Raw genomic sequence first — 18,987 nt, 5'->3', positions numbered from 1 at the left:
AGCAAAACTAGAATTCTATGAAGGAGTAAACATGCCAATTCTGTGCCATCAAGAAATTCATGCTAATTGCTTCATTAGAATTTAAATCTGTCGGCATTTTGGAAAGCCATCCACCACCACTATTTGGAAAGAGTGAAGATAAAGGGTGCCGGACAACAACTCCATTCATTAAGTCTGAACACTTTAGTCTCAGGTGGTCACCTAGTGGGATGTAATTATAAATCAAGAGAATCACAGAGGCCAATTAAACTAAGGAAAATGGAACGGAAAGGAGGGCCCTGGTATGCAGCAGCAGTGGCCATAGGATTTATGCAAAGAATGCAATAGTCAAGACAGCTGCATGATAGAACTTAAATATCATGCAGCAGCTTTACACTGACATGTCTCCAATCTTACACAACCATTTCATGAAAGTACAAAGCATTACATATTGGGGGGCAGGGGAGATCTGATGGTACATCCCAGGGAATTTTACCAAGACACTCATCATGAAACACACATCACATCTATATACAAGCTTTTGGTTTGTAGCCAAAGGAGTCCTTCCATTCACGGAAGAGACAATGATCCAGGGGAAGCGTTCACAAGCAGGTTCTGGGCGGTATCCAATGTTCTCATTCCACTAGCACAAGAAACATGCCTACAGTATGGGATTTTCTTATCCTCTTCTCTGCAGTCTTCGGTGCACCTTCAAACTCAGCTCCAAAGGGTTGGGGAACCCTTCAGAGAAGACTGGACTGATGCCCCAGGGGAGGGGGCAGGGTGAGGAAAGGAAACAGAACTGCTGCTGCATCAGCAGAACTCAGCTGGCAATGCTTGGGATACAATCCTATTTTTACTGATTTCCCCCCCTCTACTATACTATTCCAAGGGCTCCAAAAAAGTACACGGAAGAGGCACAGAAGAAGCTGAAACTTGACAATGACGCATTCCATCGGCAGAGTACAGCTTTAGTATTAGCAGTGTAAAACTGTCTTTCTTCTAAAGCAGTGTTTCCCAAACTTGGGTTTCCAGCTGTTTTTTGACTACAACTCCCATCATCCCTAGCCAGCAGGACCAGTGGTCAGGGATGATGGGAATCGTAGTCCCGAAACAACTAGAGACCCAGGTTTGGGAAACACTATTCTAAACCCTCTACTTGCCAATGGACTTGAGGGAGAAAGGAGAGGAATTTGTTTAAGACATTGTTACCATGCTAGTCAGCTGAAAAAGACTCTCGGATTGGTTTAAATAGTAAGATTAACTAGACAGTCCCTGCAGCCTTCTAATCTAAAAAACTTGGAACAAAAGGAAAACAGCATGGAGGGAAGAAGCAAAATAGCAAACTCATGTGTCAGCTCTTAAAAGTTACAATGTTTTTATAAACAGATTGAATATAAACAATTCAGAGACAGGAACCAAATAGAACCAGTCTCTCAGGCAAGCAAATGGAGTGGATCCTACTATCCTCCTCTCTCTCTCTACAGCAGCCAAATGAATGACTGCTGATAGATGACAGTTGATGGCAAGTTGGCATGTTGAAGCTTATGGCCCAACAAAGCGAGACAATACTGCACTAGCCACATGCCTTATTGGAAATCCAGGTAAATTATTTCATCTGGTATGTGCTTCCAATAATTCAAGGGGTCTTGAAAAGAAAGTTCAGGAACCTCAATAAAAACACATGATTGTTATAGATTAACTTCATCATCCAGAACTGAGGCTACATACAGAGCAAAGAACTGGATATGAAGAAAGGCCCAACTGAGAATAGGGGCCTTTCCAGTAAAACAACATTTAACAGTGAGAAGAAGGTCTGAGAAGAAAGCAGTCTTCTCCCATTTTTACAAATGTTTCAATAAAATTAGAAACAGCAAGACACATTATGCTGCTCTTTCTTCCCTTCTTCCCTTCTGTGCAAGTGATAGAAGACTGTGCATCTCCTTCAATACCTAGCAATTGCAGGAGACCTGGAAGAACTTTCTAAGTTCATTTGAATAAAAACGGAACAGCAGGGGTTAATGACAAGCCCCTCTTTTTGTACCCCTAATTAAAGTGTACTAATTCCAACCATTAAAAAATATTATTTAGTCATTAAATCCAGAAGTAAGATGTGGTGTGAAGAACTTCTCTGTGTCCTGCCTCAAGGAACTGTGTATTAGGTAGTTGGGCTGGGCAATATCTGAATTTTAACATCATGATATATTACCAGCTACACATTGCAATATTTCGATTTATCACAATATCTGAAATAAGGCAGGAGCTATGTAGAGGTGAACATGGCAATGCCACGGCAACTTCTACTACTTATGGGTATAACTTTAAAACTGATAAAATGTTCTTTTATCTTTAGCATACTATTACAACTGTTATGTTATAGTACTGTACCAATAATGATTAAGTTAGCACATTTTCTCTAGAATAAATGCTGTAGAAGTAATCAGCAGCAGAGATATCAAAGGTAAGGTGAGAGAATGCTCCCTTAAAAATTAACTACATTACTAAACAAGAAAAAATCCAATTCAGTGTCACACTTTTAGATATTCAGGAGGCAGGGAGGAGCTTGGGCAGAGTTAGCAAGGGTTGCACAGGACAAAGCATAGGCTCCCCCCAGCTTTTCCAATACCATGCTTGATTCACAATAAATTGCCAGGTCCTTTTTTTAAAAAACGGTTATCACAATTTTCTTGAAATATCCTTTTTAAACAGTATATTGATATATTGCACAGGCCTATTACGTAGAAATGCAAAAGACAGCCTTTTTCTTCTGTGGTCCCCCTTGTTGTGGAGCACCTTGGGGATGCTAACACTAGCTATATTTCAGCACAAAGTTAGAAACTGGCTGTGTTGAGGGCAGACTGGTATACAGACTCCTTATGCTGGCTGCTGGTGTTCAGCATTTAACATTTTGTGCAGAGTACGATTATAATGTTTTAATGTTTTGAGAATCACCACTGGTCTGCTGCAGTTTGCTTCTTTGACTTCCAGCTGTGAATCTTGGGTGGTATGTCAGTATTTAGGGATTGTTTTAACTGATCTATCCTGTCCTGAGATCAACCAATACAGGATGGGTTAGAAAGATTTTGGCAAATAAACAAAACTGTTTTCTGAAGGCAAACAAGGGCAATTCAGATATATGGTGATATCAATCACCCACAGTGGATTATAAATGGCAGATACAGTCATACCTCGTGTTACATTTGCTTCATGTTGCGGCTTTTCAGGTTATGTTTACTTCTGGGTTCACTGCGCGCATGCGCAGAAGCGCTCTATCGGGCTTCAGGCACGCACAGTAGCGGCGCTCTACTTACGGACTTTTTGGGGTGCGAACGGCACGCGTTCATAAGTAGAGGTACCATTGTACCAGCATTTTGTAGTGAACAGAATAGGCATAGGCAGACTCGGCCCTCCAGATAATTTGGGACTACAACTCCCATCATCCCTGACCACTGGTCCTGTTAGTTAGGGATGATGGGAGTAGTCTCAAAACATCTGGAGGCCCGAGTTTGCCTATGCCTGGAATAGAAACTTGTAGTTGTTGGGTGACTTACCATCATCACACCAGAAATGAGAGAAAGAATGATGTCAGGCTGAATAAATTTTCAGTTTGAACTTTTTTATTTCTATGTTTAAGAGTTTATAAAACAAAAATATACAGTACTACAAAAAAGACATTAAAGGCTATCCTATTTTTATCAACACTGTTCAACTATTAATAGACCCTGTCTCCACAAACTAATCAACATGGAAGCCCTTTTAATGAGCATCAAATGAAACAACCTTACAAATTATTTTGTCAACTGTGTCGACTGAATTAATCTTGCATCTAAACTCTTCAGTAAACAATCTTCTGATATTACAGAATTACATATTGGAAACAGTAACTTCAGTTAACCTTTTAAGGCATCTGCAGAACAGAGATAATTCCCAATCACAATGACTTTGCAAGCAACGTGAAACACGTTATATTTTAATGACTACATACTTCAAGATGCCTAAATGGTTTGCAACAATCTAAACGTTTCACAAGTAAATATAAAATAAAAATCTTGTACCTCACAGCAGCACATAAATATAAACTGGGGACCATAACATTAATGACTGAATGTTAAGAGCCGTGCCTGATTAAGACATCTGTACCAAGCAAGTTTCTAGCACTAGCTAAAACTGTCCTGCATTTTGCTCACAGGTGTACTAATATAGTATTTGGTAGAGCATAATGCAAGGTATATTTTTGATGTTTTGCTTAAATATGTCTTGCTTAATTTATAAAGATGCCATCCTTGAAGAAAGGGTGTTAAACGTGAAGTGGCATGTGACGGGGGGGGGGGGGGCGGGGGACAGAAATTGTAATGAAGTAGACATCAGAAAGGTGAAGAAGCCTTAATCTGGAATTCAACTTAAAAGCTTTTTCTTCTTATGAAGATATAGTTCTGCTTTAGGGGGGGAGGGGAGAAAGGATATATGTTTCTAAAATTCATAATATATAATGGCTCTATTGAGTTTTTGATCAAGTGGTCTTCTAGCTATTCCAGTTTATAATGTATGGTAAATACTCTGCTAAAGAGGGGTGGTGAAAGTGATTCTTTTGCACAGGAGGGCTTGCAGTACAAAATAAGAAGTTATAATCCTGCTCCACAATTTCCAGGTTTCAAAAATAATCTGGGCCTCAATATGAAAAGCAATTAGAGCTCCACTTAAAAGGTAGTGCTTACACTATGTTAATCCAGGTCTTTACCAGAGTCATAAATGTTTTTGAGAGTCTAGTGTATTTTGAACTCGGCTACAGTACTGGAATGAGTACAGTTAAGATGGCCACAACTCTGGTTCTGTCTGAATGAATATATAACTTTACTGGGTAAACTGAAATATAAAGAGTTCTTTAGCTAACAGCCTTTCTACTGATTGCGTGTTGAGACAATAGTTGCTGGGCAACAGGATACTTGCTCTTGGTCTCATCGCAACCTCCTGTGTAATTTTCCTCATCACAAGGGAAGCTCTCTCAGAACAGCCTTTTCGCACACTACATCAGATAAGCCTGATGCTGAAATCCTTGCATAAAGGTGAGACTGGCACTCTACTGGGAATTTTTGAAAACCCTAAGAATACTCCTATGTCCTGTTGATGCTCCACCCAACCTTTTTTCTAATATTGACCTTTGAGCTTTAACCTTCTAATTATCTCCTGAATGATTCTTGTCCTAAATACTTAAGGATGCAAATGATGGATGCAAAACCTTAAGGATGCAAATGATCCTATTACAAGACCAACTTCTCTCTTCTTGTTCAGTCTGGTTTGACTAGCAGGTATAGTGATGTCTGCTTAACCATATGCTTTGCAAATAAATGGTTCAGTAAGGTAAAGGTAAAGGTAAAGGGACCCCTGACCATTAGGTCCAGTCGTGACTGACTCTGGGGTTGCGGCGCTCATCTTGCTTTACTGGCTGAGGGAGCCGGCGTACAGCTTCCGGGTCATGTGGCCAGCATGACTAAGCCACTTCTGGCAAACCAGAGCAGCACACAGAAACGCAGTTTACCTTCCTGCCGGAGCTTTACCTATTTATCTACTTGCACTTTGATGGGCTTTCGAACTGCTAGGTTAGCAGGAGCAGGGACCAAGCAATGGGAGCTCACCCCGTCACGGGGATTCAAACCGCCAACCATCTGATCGGCAAGCCCTAGGCTCTGTGGTTTAACCCACATTAAAAAAGGACCAAAGAAGCAATAATTGAAAAGGCATAGGACAACCACTGTGAGAACAGTGATATGGAAACAGATGGTTATGGACCAATGGCCTGATTTTGCACTAAACAGCTTCTTAAGTTCACTCCTAGGACCAAATTATTCAGAAATATAGACTAAAAGGCGAGTAAGCTTTAGCTTAGTGAAGAAAAAAATAGGAATACAGAAAATAATGCAAACTAATGTAGCATTTGGCTTTTAGTTAATCCTAAAACAATTACTAAAGTCCAGCCATCATAATCTGCCAATGGAAATTCAACCATGGTATATACATTTAACCATCATTTTTAAATTCTAAAATTTAGCTTTAAGATAATATTCCTGTGGAATACAAATGAACTCTGGGACAAATATAGTGTGTCTTCCTCCTACTTAGACCTTTAAGACTAAATGAATAATTACACAGTGAAGGAAAAAAAATGAATTTCCATCTTTAAATCTAATGTGTTATTAACATTAATTAAATTTGTATACTGCCCCTTCACCTGTAGATCTGAGGGTGGTTCACAGCATAACTGAGCAACAAAAGGTATTTAATGAGTAATAAAATATATGCTTTGTAAAGAATAAATAAAATTGTAGTGTTAGAATGTATCATCACTTTACTATCCTTCCCCTAGCTACTTAATCTCCTTCATTATGAGTCTGGAAATTTCTAGGGAAACACGGAAAATCCCAGATGCCCAAAAGAGCAACAGAAGTACCACACAAATGGCCTCCAGTCTAGTCTTGCTAGAAGCTAGACTTGAAGCACGTAACACATATTTCAGTAATTTATTATCTCTTGCTCTTCAAATAAGGCTTACGTAGGGCAGCTTACACAAGGCTGAACAAAATCAACAATTTAATATGTGAACTTTGGGTATTTTGTTAACCCACTCCTGACAAAAAGCTGGGCCAAATATGAAATACTGGACCCAGCACTAGTTTTACAAAATCCAAGGTAGCCATATATTTGTATATATTATCTCTACACAACCTCCAAACTTTCATTTGAATCAAGTAACCAACCAAATGATTGTTTGCTTGAGATTTATAATCCTTTAAAAGTTACACTGCTACTCTTTTTATATTCCAACTTTCAAAAGTTTCCCTCCCCTGAAAGCAATTTAACAGCTGCCAGTTAAAGACTATTCTTTCTACATCTTCTAGACTGCAATCCCAACCATATTCAACAGGAGTCGCATCCTAGTAAACATGCAAAGCACCATTAGCCCATTCCTCCTAATAGTTTTCAAATGGCAGCTTCTGACCTCAGCTCAGTTTGTTCACTGAGCAATTTCGAAAGAAACCAAGGATTCAATGTATTTATTTTTAAATAGTGATAACATTTGCACAGAGACGTTAAAAACAATCTACAAAAAAGCAGGCAGGCTTCTTGTAATTGCAAAGCATTGTGTAAAAACCAATAATTTTTTTTAAAGAGACAAAACAGGCAATTGCCACAGAAAACAAATCGCTAACAGCAATACCATTCCAGAGAACAAGCCATGTTAGCCTACTACACAGCAAAAATGCAAACGGAAAAATAAAATTAAAAGCGTTACGGTGCCTTCAGTTATCGCACGACAAGCTTTCGTGGACCGCAGCTGAACTAGGCTGCATGTAGCCAATGAAAATCTTATCGCCCCCTCTTTGCACGTACAACAAATATGATCTACTTTAATTTTTTTAAGCGTTTGTTTCGGACGGGAAAAATAAACGTTTTTAGAAGTTGGGCCTACGCTAAAGCTTGAAGCCCTCGAACGACTGAAATGGCTCCGAAACCCAGACAAGACCCGCCACGCGTTCCTATGGGGCGCCCCCACTCCACGCCGCCCCCTTTTTTGCGCTTTGTGTTGATTCGTTTCACGGAAGGCGCTACGGGGGGGGGGGCTACCCACTTCCACCCCCACCATGGAGTTTCCCGGGGGTGGCAAGCCCAGGACGGGGTGGGTTAGAAGCAGATCGGTGGGGGTGGGGCTGGAGAAGAGGTAGACCAGACAAAGGAAGAAGAAAGGCGCCTAGGCCATTGCGACCTTTGAGGGCGAAAGAGGCACAAATGCCCGGAGAATCTAGTCTGTGTGTTGGGGGGGGGGATGTTCGCGGTGGGGGAGGGGGGAGAATCGGAAGCCAAGGCGAAGCCCCGCCGCACGAGCCGAGAGATAACCATCCTTCTCCCTCCCCCCACCCCCTGCAGCGGGCCTCAGCCAATCAGGAGAGAGCGCGAGGCGGAGGAGGGTATGAGGGGAGGGGGGAGGCCGCGCGCCCCTGGCGCCAACCCCGCGGTGGAGATACCAACCCCCCCCCCGCCGCCCCTCAGAACAACCCCCTTCCTCCCCCCCCCAATACCCGCCACCTTCCTTCCCTCACGGCTCCCCGCGCCCTCAGCGCTCCCCTCACCTCCGAGCTCCTCTTCTCCTTCAAGGCCGGCGACTGCAGCGCTCAGCTCCCGTCTCGTCCCTTCCCGCTTTCTGATAAAGCAGCGGCAGCCGTGACTGTAGAGACGATGCCTCTCCTCCTCCCAGGGCCGCAAACAGGAAGTGCGTCACACGCTGAAAGCGTCGGAAGAGCCGTTGGTGGGGGGTTTTTTTGTGTGTGTTTTGTTTCCTCCTCCCTCCCCAGACCAGCGCGCCTCCCTAGATGTAGGAAATGGAAGAGTGACGCGTTATAGCTGAACTTCCAAGGTTTTGAAAGGTTCTCGATTTTGATATAATGTCTGATTGGGGAGCAGCGTACCCCCCAAAAACAAAGGCAAGCAGGAATTTACCAGTGTTCTAATCTCTAATTTAATTTCATGTAAATATTTCATGTAAAAATGTGCTTTTACACATTTAAAATTGTTTCAGTCCCCCCCCCCGGCTTATGACATTTTATAATTTTCAGAGAGACAGCTGTATGTGTGTATGGGGCCTTTAGGGCGAAAGGAAGGTAACAACAACAACAACAACAACAACAATAATAATAATTTATACCCCTCCAGATGTACTCATCTGGCGGGGGTAACAAAATAATCATAGAATTGTAGATTAGGATGGTACCCCGAGGGTCATCTAGTTCAACATCTTGCAATCCAGGAATCTCAACTTAATCATACATATGGAATAAATGATGATATTAAATAATGATGATGATAGTTCTAATACCTGCCTGCAAAAGGTTCGAAGTATCGCTGGACGGTTGTCGTAAGCCACTCTGCCCAACCTTTTAAAAATAAATAAATAATAATAATCATAAATAATAAATAAATCTCTTTGCTGCCGTCTTTCCGGGTGAATACGTTGTGGCTCAGTCACAGTTATGGTCGAATCTTGGAATTTCCTCATTCATTTCTATTAACGCAGCTCCTGACTTACCGTAACGTGGACCCGGAAATTCCCGATCTGTAAGATTCGGTCATCTCTCTATAATTTCTTTTCTCTGTGACCGTAAACCTGGAGAGAAAGGGAAGGAAGAGAACGCGAGAGGAGGAAGTCTCAGCTCCCACTTCCGCCGGGTTTATTACTTTCCGGAAGTTTCTAGAATAACTCCTCCTGCTTTTTGGCGTCTCCACCCCGCCCCCCCCGTTCCACTGCCGCAGGTGGGAGGGGGATATTTCGGGCGCGGGCGGGCGCTTCCTGGCGGCTGTGAGGAGGCGCTGCGCTATTAAGGGGACAGCAGTGGAGAGCGGGAGCAACGTCTCTAGCCTTTCTCAACCTTGGGACCCGCAGGTGATGTTGGACTACAACTCTCATCATCCCTGACCACTGGTCCGGATAGCTAGGGTGGGATGATGGGAGTTGTAGTCCAACATCATCGGGGGACCAAAGCTTTTGAGAAACCCTGGTCTGGGCAAAGCCCAGGTAGCATTTAGGGCAGGCATCCCCAAACTTGGCCCTCCAGATGTCTTGGGACTACTACAACTCCCATCATCCCTAGCTAACAGGACTAGTGGTCAAGGATGACGGGAATTGTAGTCCCCAAACAGCTGGAGGGCTGAGTTTGGGGGTGCCTGATTTAGGGGGAGGCCAGTGGACACTTTTCCTCCCTACTGCCCCAATATTTCTGGTCATCATTTTTAAGCAGCAGCTGTCGCTCTCTTACTCTCAATAGGCTTCTGGCTGACCAGTCGTCCCATCTGTGTGGCAGACTGAGGCAGCCACCTCAGGCGGTGGAATCCAAGAGGCAGCACTGCTGGAGCAGCAGTGGCTTGCAGGGAGATCTCACGAGAGCTGCGCAAGATCTTGTGGGGGCTCTTGCAAGATGTCGCTGGAAGCTGCCACCTCCACCACCACTTCTCCTTATCTGGCCCCTCCATGCCTCTCTCCCCCACCCTTTAGCAGAGAAGTGGCTACAGTCGCAGCTTCTGGGTTGCAGTGGGATCTCATGGATCTCTTGCAAGATCTGGCTGGAAGACAAAGCCGCATGTGGGGCTTCAGCAGGGGACTGGCACAGGCCCTGTGGCCAACTGATTGGGTAGAGAGGTGGTTAATAGTCCCAGATAATCTGATATTCCCTCACTTAGGAGCAAACAGGTGACCATCTGATAGTTTGGGTTGTGTTGTTGAGTAAGATGCCCATCAGCTTTTTACTTAGCAAATGACAACCTTCAAGCTGAAGAGAGTGGGCAGAAGGTGCGTGGGAGGAGAAACTTTTGTTCTTGGACTTGGCTTTAATTTGCTACGAGCCATATTAATTTGTTTTTGTACCCACCCTTCGCCAGCAGGTCCCAGGGTGCGTTACAGCAATTAAAAAATGGCTTCGAAACAATTTAGTCAAAGAACAGGGTGCATGGCTTTTATATTTGTGTAAGCTATCTTTAATGCAAAAGGTGAGATGGCAATAAGAAAAAGAGGAAGGGCCATAGGTCAGTGGTACAGCTGCTTTGCATACAGAGAGTCTCCCTGGCACCTCCAGGTAGGGCTGGGAATGTCCCATGTGAAAGCTTGGAGAGCTGCTGCAGGTTAGGTGTAGACAGTACTGAACTAGATGGACCAGAGATCTGACTTGGTATAAAGCAGCTTCTTGTGTAAAAAGAAACACTTGAGACTTGGGAAGAGACTCAGTTGCTGGAGTCAGCCATGGACAACTTACCTGTCACTCTGGAGGAATCTTCTGGCTTGAAGGAGTTTGCTTTTTCTGACACTCATGCAAATGATGGCAAGGCCTCAAACTTCTCCAAGTGGGGGTGCAAAGAATTGTGTATAACCGTTACAGACAGACCAATCCTTTAGTAATGTGTATTTAGAGTATGTGTAGAATTGGCCCAGTGAGCCAGGTAACAGGCAACCACCATCGTCTTATAATAATCTATTCCAGAAGCCTGTTCGACTTCCAAAACATTCAACTTCCAAGGCGCAGCTTCCGATTGGCTGCAGGAGCTTCCTGTGGCCAATCGGAAGCCCCACCGAATGTTCTGCTTCCAAAAGAACGTTCGCAAACCGGAACACTCACTTCCAGGTTTGTGGCGTTCAGGAGCCAAAACGGTTGACTGCTAAGGCTTGAGTGAGTGCAAAGCTTGTGGTGACGTGGATGCCACCCTCCAAAGTTTCTCTCTGAACAAAACTAAACTCTGTCCCTTATTCCAGGGCTCATCCATTTCTAGGGTCATATTTACATACATAATTCTGTGGCTCAGTGGACATCTCAGTAACATGGCCCGTGGATTAAGGTAAGGATTGCAAGGGATACAGAGATGGAACTGAGGACCTAGGAAATATACAGTAGCTATATGACAAGTGGGGCTACCAATTCAACATGGGCATTTCTGTACAGATTCTGACAATTGGTTGGTATCTTGCTAGTCAGTTGCATAATAAATATGACTGCCAGCTCCCAGACAGCATGATGTTGCAATACTTCCCCCCCCCCCCCTTTTTCCCAAGGCTGGAAAGAACTGACTGTATTCCTTTCAGGCTCTGCTGCTCCCTGCTTTTTTTCATTGTGCTAATTGTCATTAAGGTTTTAGCCCTTGGAATTTTACACCACCTATGCTGTAGGTCCTGCCCACAGGAACATACTGGACAAAGTCACATATGTGCCAATATACTTCCTCCCAATCCAAAAGCACTAAGAGCAGCACTTTATAGCACATGGCAGACCGCCTGCAAAAACATTTTGTTTAAAAATGGTTGCAATGTAGCATGGAAGAGAAAGGGGCGGAGAATTGCTAATTTGATTTTGGCCAGTGTCAGCCTCATTCTTGTTTTGGCTTCCTTGGTAACATTTTAGAAACTGTGCATTATGCTTGCACAACAAGAATAAATTGTAACTTACCAGACGTTAAAATAATGTGGCCTAAAACTAACAAAACCCTGGAAATACTAGGACTCAATACAAAAAGAGTTTAATTTACATTTTACAACTTACAAACATGACAGCTCTTAATCCAACAAATTAATTCAGTTGAAAAAATAATTTCAAAATATTTAATACTTTGGATTATAGAATAAATAATGGTGTGTGTTTTTTTAAAGGAAATGTCCAGGCTTTGCTTTTTAGAGAAGGCAGCAGTCCTGTTAAAGGTTTCTATAGTCCTTCTGTGTTAAGTTCCATAATCTATATAAAAATAAAAATAAAAAGAACACAGGCAGCCAGCTATCAGGAACAGAATAGGCAGGGCATTGTAAATGTTACCATAAATAAAGCAGCTTAGAACAAAACCAAAAAGAAAACAATTGTTTTATTTCTGTACATTGTGACTACAAATAGTATTTTTAACACTTCATTTCTTATCCAAATCATGAAATTATACATTTTTTTGTACTAACACTAGTAAACATCTTAAAATCACTCAAGAGCTCTTCTGCACATTTAAAATATATTGCTGTTTACTGCTAATTAAATATGAAATTCAGAAGCTTCCCCAGCAGTAAAATAGCTTTCGGTCTAGGAGGCCGGAAATGGAAGGGCCCCCCAATGTAAAAGTTCTCAGGCCTTTTCCAAGTGACAATAAAGGACACACTTGATTCTGCCCGTTAATGATTTAGGTTCTAATTATATTATTAAAAAAATAATTTAGTGAGAATTGCACGTGAAGACAAATGTTGACCCAGTGCCATAACCATTTCTGAACCACATGAAACAAATGTTTGCCTTGTCAGTCAAACATAGTCCAGTGATGCACTCCCTTCCCCGTGTCCAAGCAGCTAACTGCTAACTGAGCAAATGGATTCGTAGTTGTTTAATCATGGTAAATAATGAAGGAAAGCCCAGTTTCTACACCAACCACAATTATTCCTGACAGAGAAAGCTGAAGAGGGTACGTGAACACCCACCCACAGGCTTTCAGATATAAAAAGAGTAAAAGCCTGGAGCTTCCGGTTCAAATATATTTTAATAGTTGTTACAAGTATTTCTTTTCCAAAGTCACAGCTATCGTATGTATTATATATGCCAAAGAAGTCTGTCGCATTAAAAAGTCTACAGGCACACAGGAGAAAATGGAACAGAAGGAGGAAAGAATATGTCCAGTTAATCAAGACACAGGTTAAGGTAGTGACTGAAGAACAGGCATGCCCATTCAGATAACTGAAGGTATTGAAAAAACACGCACGCACACAAGTGAAATAAACGCTTTCTTTCAATGCCTACCACAGTAATAAAAATGCATTTCCCCCCCAGTTGCAACAAACTGCAGTTGCAGAAAGGTTTGTAAACAATTTCTGCCGCTTGAAGAAAAAAAAAAGTGGAACTGCTTTTAGCCTCTCAGTTCTGAGCCACTTGCAAAATGCCTGCTTCCCTCTCCAAAGTCATCACCCTGTTTATTCCTCGCGGGCTGCTTTGTATGTTGCTTTATTGCCAGCTTATGGAATTATTCTGTATTTGAACAGCACAAAGCCAAAGCTTCATCTTTGGTTATTTTCAAAATGATGTTACTGTGCCCCAAATATACTCTTTTTTGGAAAGCCTACCAAACTGCACACAGCGTCATTATTTTGAAATCAGAGTAAGATACCGTTGATACAGTTAAATGCTTAATGAGTGACAGAGAAATAACATCTTGCACTGAAACTGAAACCTACTTGAGGGTATTTGGCAGGAAAGATGAGTTGCAGAAACCTAGGTGGGATTCTCTTAATCTGCTTGGTGTGGGTGGTGCGTATGGAAGTAGGCACTGATTAGTTCCTCAACAGAGCATTAGAGTAGCTCAGCTCAGCTCAACTCAAATCCAGCAGCGCATTCAATGGCATAAAGCAGCTTACTTCGCATAAGGTTCTCATCATAAAACTCTGGAAGCTTCAATAAATTCATGCAGGTACTGGCAGTGGGTAGTCGCTCTAAATCAGAGCCTCCATTGTGTATGCAAAAAGCAGGATACAATTCCTGGGGCAGGAGAGAAGATGTAACGATGAAACAAGGATTAGAGCAAACATCCAAACAAGGAGAAAAAAACCCAATCCAAATAAAAGTTTCTTTGCGGCCTTAAAGAAGCCCCTAAACATGTATTAAGAGATACACTATTAGCTTCTGAAGTCACAAAACCTCCTATTGTGGAATTTTATGTGAAATGGACAACTACAAGGTATTTTGCCCACATCAGTTCATTTTTATAATTTTACTATTCAACAGTGTTGTAGAATGACAGTTGCCAGCTTGAGATTTTGGCCAGGATCCACAGAAAGGTTGAAGAAGCAGAATTTCTTTAAAAGCAGCCAATGCTGGTTTTGAAACTGAGAGGAGTTTCAAAAGCAGCTTCTGATACAGCATGGAAGTCATCTGTTACAAGTAAAACTGGATTAGCATTGAGATTCTTGTGTAAGCTTAACACAGCAATGTGATTATTGGCCCTTAGATAAAAAATAAACACACAACTGTTGTTCCACAAAACACATATTCTATCGTTAAAAGCCTAACTCTGATTCACTGAAAAGCTAATTTGCATGGGTTTATCAGGAATCAAGATGTATTATGGAGCTGAGCAATCTGTAATGTGCACTTGGTGTTTATCTACACATAGATTTAAATAATCCTCAAACCATTTGTTGCTTACAGCAATAGAACAAGTATGTAGCGTTACACCATTGTGAGCATGGCGGGTGGGGAGATTGTTGTGTGGAGTCCAGAAGTCAGCTTTCAGCTGAAAGTAATCATTTTCTAACATCTGAGGAATCAAATACATTTTTTCTCTCTCACACACACACAAACACACAGAGAGATTATTATCTGGTACTCCCAAAAATGTCAAACCGTATCAAAGTACTTTGAAGGAACATTTTGGTCACAGACATGCTGCCTATTCCCGATTCATCTAGCTCAGAGCTTTTCAAACTTTTCATGTTGGTGACACACTTTTTAGACATGCATCAGTTCGTGACACAGTAATTCAGTTTTACTAGCAAACCAGCGGTGAAAATCCTTTCCAGCACCAGGAGAAGTGCAGGGAGCGTTTGCAAGACAAACCTACACACTGCAGCCAACGCGCTAACATGTCGCGACACACAGTTTGGAAAGCTCTGATCTAGCTACTTAACAACTCTGCCTCTAACAAAATAAGAACATTCCCAAGGTGTAAAATGGTTTTACCCCTCCTTCCCCCCCCCCAAAAGGAAAAGAAAATAGGTTTTCCTCAGTTCATAAAAAACAAGATCTCTCCTCCCACCCACAACCCACCCTAGGTGCCTAAGACATTTCCACATTATAATCCAAAGCTCTCCTTTTCTTTACAAGAGTTTATTAATTTAATCAAATGCTTTGGCGAGTGAAAATAGATTGTCTGGTTTTAGAAACTGCAAAAAAAGAAAAAGAAATCCTAACACCCCATGCCAGAAGGTTAATGAGATTTTAAGTTAAATTATTGTTTAAATGGAGGCCTTAAAATGTATGTCATAGATAAAATGCTGTATTTTTAGTGTTCCTTTCAAAATGCTAATTGAATTTTCCTACTTTAAGCTTTAAAAATGTTAAAAATGAAGTTCTATATTGAAATGTCAAGCCAAGGGCACCATTTGTTGAATAATTAAATACTGTGGAACGGGAATCTGCAATAGGAGAGAAGTGAGAAGCATCATCAATTTCTCGTGTGACCTGATTGGAACTTAACAGTTTCCAACTGCACTTTAATGATTTTTTTTTTGTCTGTAACAATCTCATTTATTAAACTTATTAAACTTTAATTAGCTGTAGCATATGTTATTGTGAGCTGAAGCTGCTGGCAGTAAAGGCTTCCATTTCCCCCCCCCCCCTTTTTTTAAACAGTGCAAGTCGTGACTGTGCTATTTATAAGTAAAAGTACTTCAAGACATACTGCATTCTTCTAAATGAGTCTGAACTAACTTTAGCAAAGGTGAAGGTTCCACAATGTAGCATGGAGAAGATTTCAAAGCCAGGCTATTAGAAAGTTATGTTCTTAACAGTAACATTTAATTATCTTCTACTTTAATGCAGCTATGTACAATTAATTACCGAAGACATTTTGTACTAATTGCTGCCCTCAATATATATTTTTTTCATTAAATGAATCCACTTATTTCATTGCAAATACTAATTACTACTTACAGTACATGGTGCTCTTCATCTTCAAAAAAGCACTGCAACAGCATTTGTAATAGTCACACTGAATTATGCTAGTTATCTCAGGGCTCCTATGCTGCTTGGGCACAGCATGGTAACAGTACATTTCCCTGAGCTTGGTGGGCAAACAATAACAGCTCTTGGCATTTGACAGGAGTTATTCATCAACCTACACAATTATCAGACAGCGGTAACAGCTGTTGGGAATCTTTGCCCATAAATGGAGGAAGCATCTTTCCTGCTCCTCATGTCAAATAATATGCACTACGTGGTAGGATTTTACTGGGTAGGCACAGTCCCTGTAATGGGCTTATAAGAAATACACAGCTGTACAGTGTCGTGTATATTTATGCTGATTCCCAATGGTAAGCCATACTCAAAGCAGCTCACAATATCAAGAAGTTGTGTCTGGAATGATTCAGTATCAAGAATCATTCCAGATACAACAGAAAATGCAAAAATAGAGATGGGCGGCATAGAATATGTGATAAGCCAGAGGATCAGTGAAACCTTATTTCTCAAAGTCTAGAAATAGTTACTCAATGAAGAACAAAATCCCTCAATGCCCTCTACTCTAGTCTCCTGAAAATACTTCACCGTGTGTCAGTGGCATGGAGGAACCCCCCAAAATCAGGCAGAGGAACTGATGAGCACTTAATGTTGTGTGCAAATGTTGAGTACTCCTATTTATTGTGCTTTTTTCTTAAATTGTTGAGCAATAAATCAGATTATGCTTCTGTGAAGCCAATTTCAGGAACACAGATACCTTAAACCCCAAGAGTGGAGGCCGTGAACAGCTTGTCACAAACTTGAGCAATTTACGTTTTTCGTCATCGGTGAAACTTTCTACAACTCTCCAAAAGATTTTGATTACTGGATGATCTGCAGAATAACCACCTACAATTTTCCAAAAGAAAAACAAATTGTATCAATGTTGAACAGCGCTATTGCAATATACTATTAGGAGACAGCTACAGTGCATTCTGGATACACTGATAAATCTGAATGATTGAAATGCGCCAATCAGATCTCATCTAATGCCAGCCATGCTGCAAGTTTCCTCACTACTGGTTTCTTTTGTTCACACGTCTTACAGTACTCACGGCAGAAAATCAGATGTGCAGATTATACAGCCCACATGTGCCAGCAAAAGAACCAACATATTCTGAACCACCTGATACATCGGTACTGAGAGCAACCGAATGGCATGTCCCATTCCATATTAGCCTTTTCAGGGATTCAATAAATGTGCAACATCATAACATTCAGCATATTTTGGAAGAAGCCCAGCATTCTAAAACTGAGCTCAATCAATGCAACATTTGCACATTAAGCAGAAATGGTGAAAAACAAAGGCATGAGTGAGAAGGCACCTTGGATAGTTCCATCTCCAAGACTAAGCAAGTCTGAGCCAGACCAATATGGGGAAAGAAGACCCAGCTGGGAGCCTCAGCGCCATGGGGAAAGGGTATAATACCAAATACAGCAAGCAGGACTTTCAATTATAGAGTTCCAGTTGTATCTGCCTTCACTATCTTTTCATTAAATTTATGGGGTTGGACCCAGATTAGTAGGAGGGAAACAGCAAACATAGTGTGACAAGGTCTTCCACCAATGACTGCCACAGGTTTTGAAACACTAAAATCCAAGATTTTACTTAAAATCGACTACATCTGAGTATTTTCTTTCATGTCCTATGAGAGTATTAATGTAGCTTTAAAAACTCATTGTAGCGGACGTTCTTAGGCATTCTGATTATCATGAATGATTGTACATTTGTATGGCATTACAGTGGTGCCTCGCAAGACGAAATTAATTCGTTCCGCAAGTCTTTTCGTCTTGCGAGTTTTTCGTCTTGCGAAGCACGGTTTCCCATAGGAATGCATTGAAAATCAATCAATGCGTTCCTATGGAAACCGCCTTCAGACCAGGTTTGGGGACAGTCTGTCCCCCGACCTCTTCTGAAGGCCGACGTGGGGGGGCAAAAGTCTTTGCTTCCCCCCCCCTTCCCGGGACAGCAGAGACTTCTCCGCTGTCCGGGGCGATCTTAAAATGCTGGCGGGCGGCAGCACTGCCGCCCGCCAGCATTTTAAAATCCCCCGGGAAGGCAGGCAGGGGGGACAAAGACTTTTGCCCCCCACCCGCCTTCAGAAGAGGTCCAGAGGGCTCTCCAAGCTGCGGATAGCAGCCTGCTGCCCTGCGCGAGGGGCAGACATTCGCAGCTTGGGGAGCCCTGCAGGACTTCCCCGCAGGGCTCTCCAAGCTGCGGATAGCAGCCTGCTGCCTCGCGCGAGGGGCGCCCTTAAGAAGAGCGCCCCTCGCGCGGCGCAGACATTCGCCGCTTGGGGAACCCTGCAGGACTTCCCCGCAGGGCTCTCCAAGCGGCGAATGTCGGCCCCGCGCGAGGGGCGCTCTGCTTAAGAGCGCCCCTCGCGCGGGGCAGCAGGCTGCGCACCTTCCCCCTCTGTTCCCAGACCTGTCCTGAAGGCTTGCGGTGGGAGGAGGGCTTTCCTCCCCACCGCCAACATTCAGAATGCTGTTCTGAATGTTGGCGGTGGGGAGGAAAAACCCTCCTCCCACCGCAAGCCCCGGGAACAGAGGAGAAGCGCTGCGCACCTTCCCCTCTGTTCCCGGACCTGTCCTGAAGGCTTGCAGTGGGAGGAGGGCTTTCCTCCCCACCGCCAACATTCAGAATGCTGTTCTGAATGTTGGCGGTGGGGAGGAAAAACCCTCCTCCCACCGCAAGCCCCGGGAACAGAGGAGAAGCCCTTCGCGCCTTCCCCTCTGTTCCCGGACC

The 18,987-nt window shown here is 42.6% G+C and overlaps 3 protein-coding genes and 1 long non-coding RNA gene across 13 annotated transcripts in view; 1 reads left to right on the top strand and 3 right to left on the bottom strand.

Moving 5' to 3' along the window:
- The window catches only part of DNAJB6 (DnaJ heat shock protein family (Hsp40) member B6), a 63,790-nt gene extending 55,524 nt beyond the window's left edge, over positions 1 to 8,266 (bottom strand). For 2 of the 4 annotated variants that reach the window (XM_083705110.1, XM_083705111.1), the window contains exon 1: positions 8,103 to 8,260. The gene's annotated coding sequence lies outside the window, so the exon portion shown is untranslated. Of the gene's footprint in view, positions 1 to 8,102 lie in introns of all 4 variants that reach the window. The other 2 variants (XR_014556596.1, XM_083705109.1) reach the window with 2 other exon arrangements.
- LOC310828096 overlaps positions 4,555 to 18,987 on the top strand; it is a 51,452-nt gene continuing 37,019 nt past the window's right edge. For all 3 annotated transcript variants that reach the window (XR_014556651.1, XR_014556652.1, XR_014556653.1), the window contains exon 1: positions 4,555 to 5,042. This is a non-coding gene — a long non-coding RNA (uncharacterized lncRNA). The remainder of the gene's footprint in view (positions 5,043 to 18,987) is intronic.
- On the bottom strand, positions 8,123 to 10,843 carry LOC310828069 (uncharacterized protein; the record flags this gene model as incomplete). Its single annotated transcript, XM_083705161.1, has 4 exons — positions 10,773 to 10,843; positions 9,056 to 9,133; positions 8,846 to 8,903; positions 8,123 to 8,338 (listed from the first exon to the last, which is right to left on the bottom strand). Exons 1-4 carry the CDS (start codon positions 10,826 to 10,828, stop codon positions 8,123 to 8,125), a joined length of 408 nt encoding a protein of 135 aa, XP_083561287.1. The 5' UTR covers positions 10,829 to 10,843.
- Positions 12,009 to 18,987, bottom strand: part of UBE3C (ubiquitin protein ligase E3C) — a 59,593-nt gene continuing 52,614 nt past the window's right edge. For 2 of the 5 annotated variants that reach the window (XR_014556567.1, XR_014556569.1), the window contains exons 22-24: positions 16,957 to 17,087; positions 13,703 to 14,003; positions 12,009 to 12,236 (exon numbers count right to left, since the gene is read on the bottom strand). Coding sequence is in view for 2 of the 5 variants with exons in the window: in XM_083704682.1 (XP_083560808.1) it covers positions 13,833 to 14,003; positions 16,957 to 17,087 (302 nt within the window). In the remaining 3 variants the exon portion in view is untranslated. Of the gene's footprint in view, positions 12,237 to 12,342; positions 14,604 to 14,670; positions 17,088 to 18,987 lie in introns of those variants that run through there. The other 3 variants (XM_083704682.1, XM_083704683.1, XR_014556568.1) reach the window with 2 other exon arrangements.

The sequence above is a fragment of the Podarcis gaigeae genome, assembly GCF_964106915.1.
Source record: "Podarcis gaigeae genome assembly, chromosome: 12".
Taxonomy (NCBI): Eukaryota; Metazoa; Chordata; class Lepidosauria; order Squamata; family Lacertidae; genus Podarcis; species Podarcis gaigeae.
The sequence above is the reverse complement of the archived record's forward strand: the minus strand, read 5'-3'. Positions and strand labels throughout refer to the sequence as shown.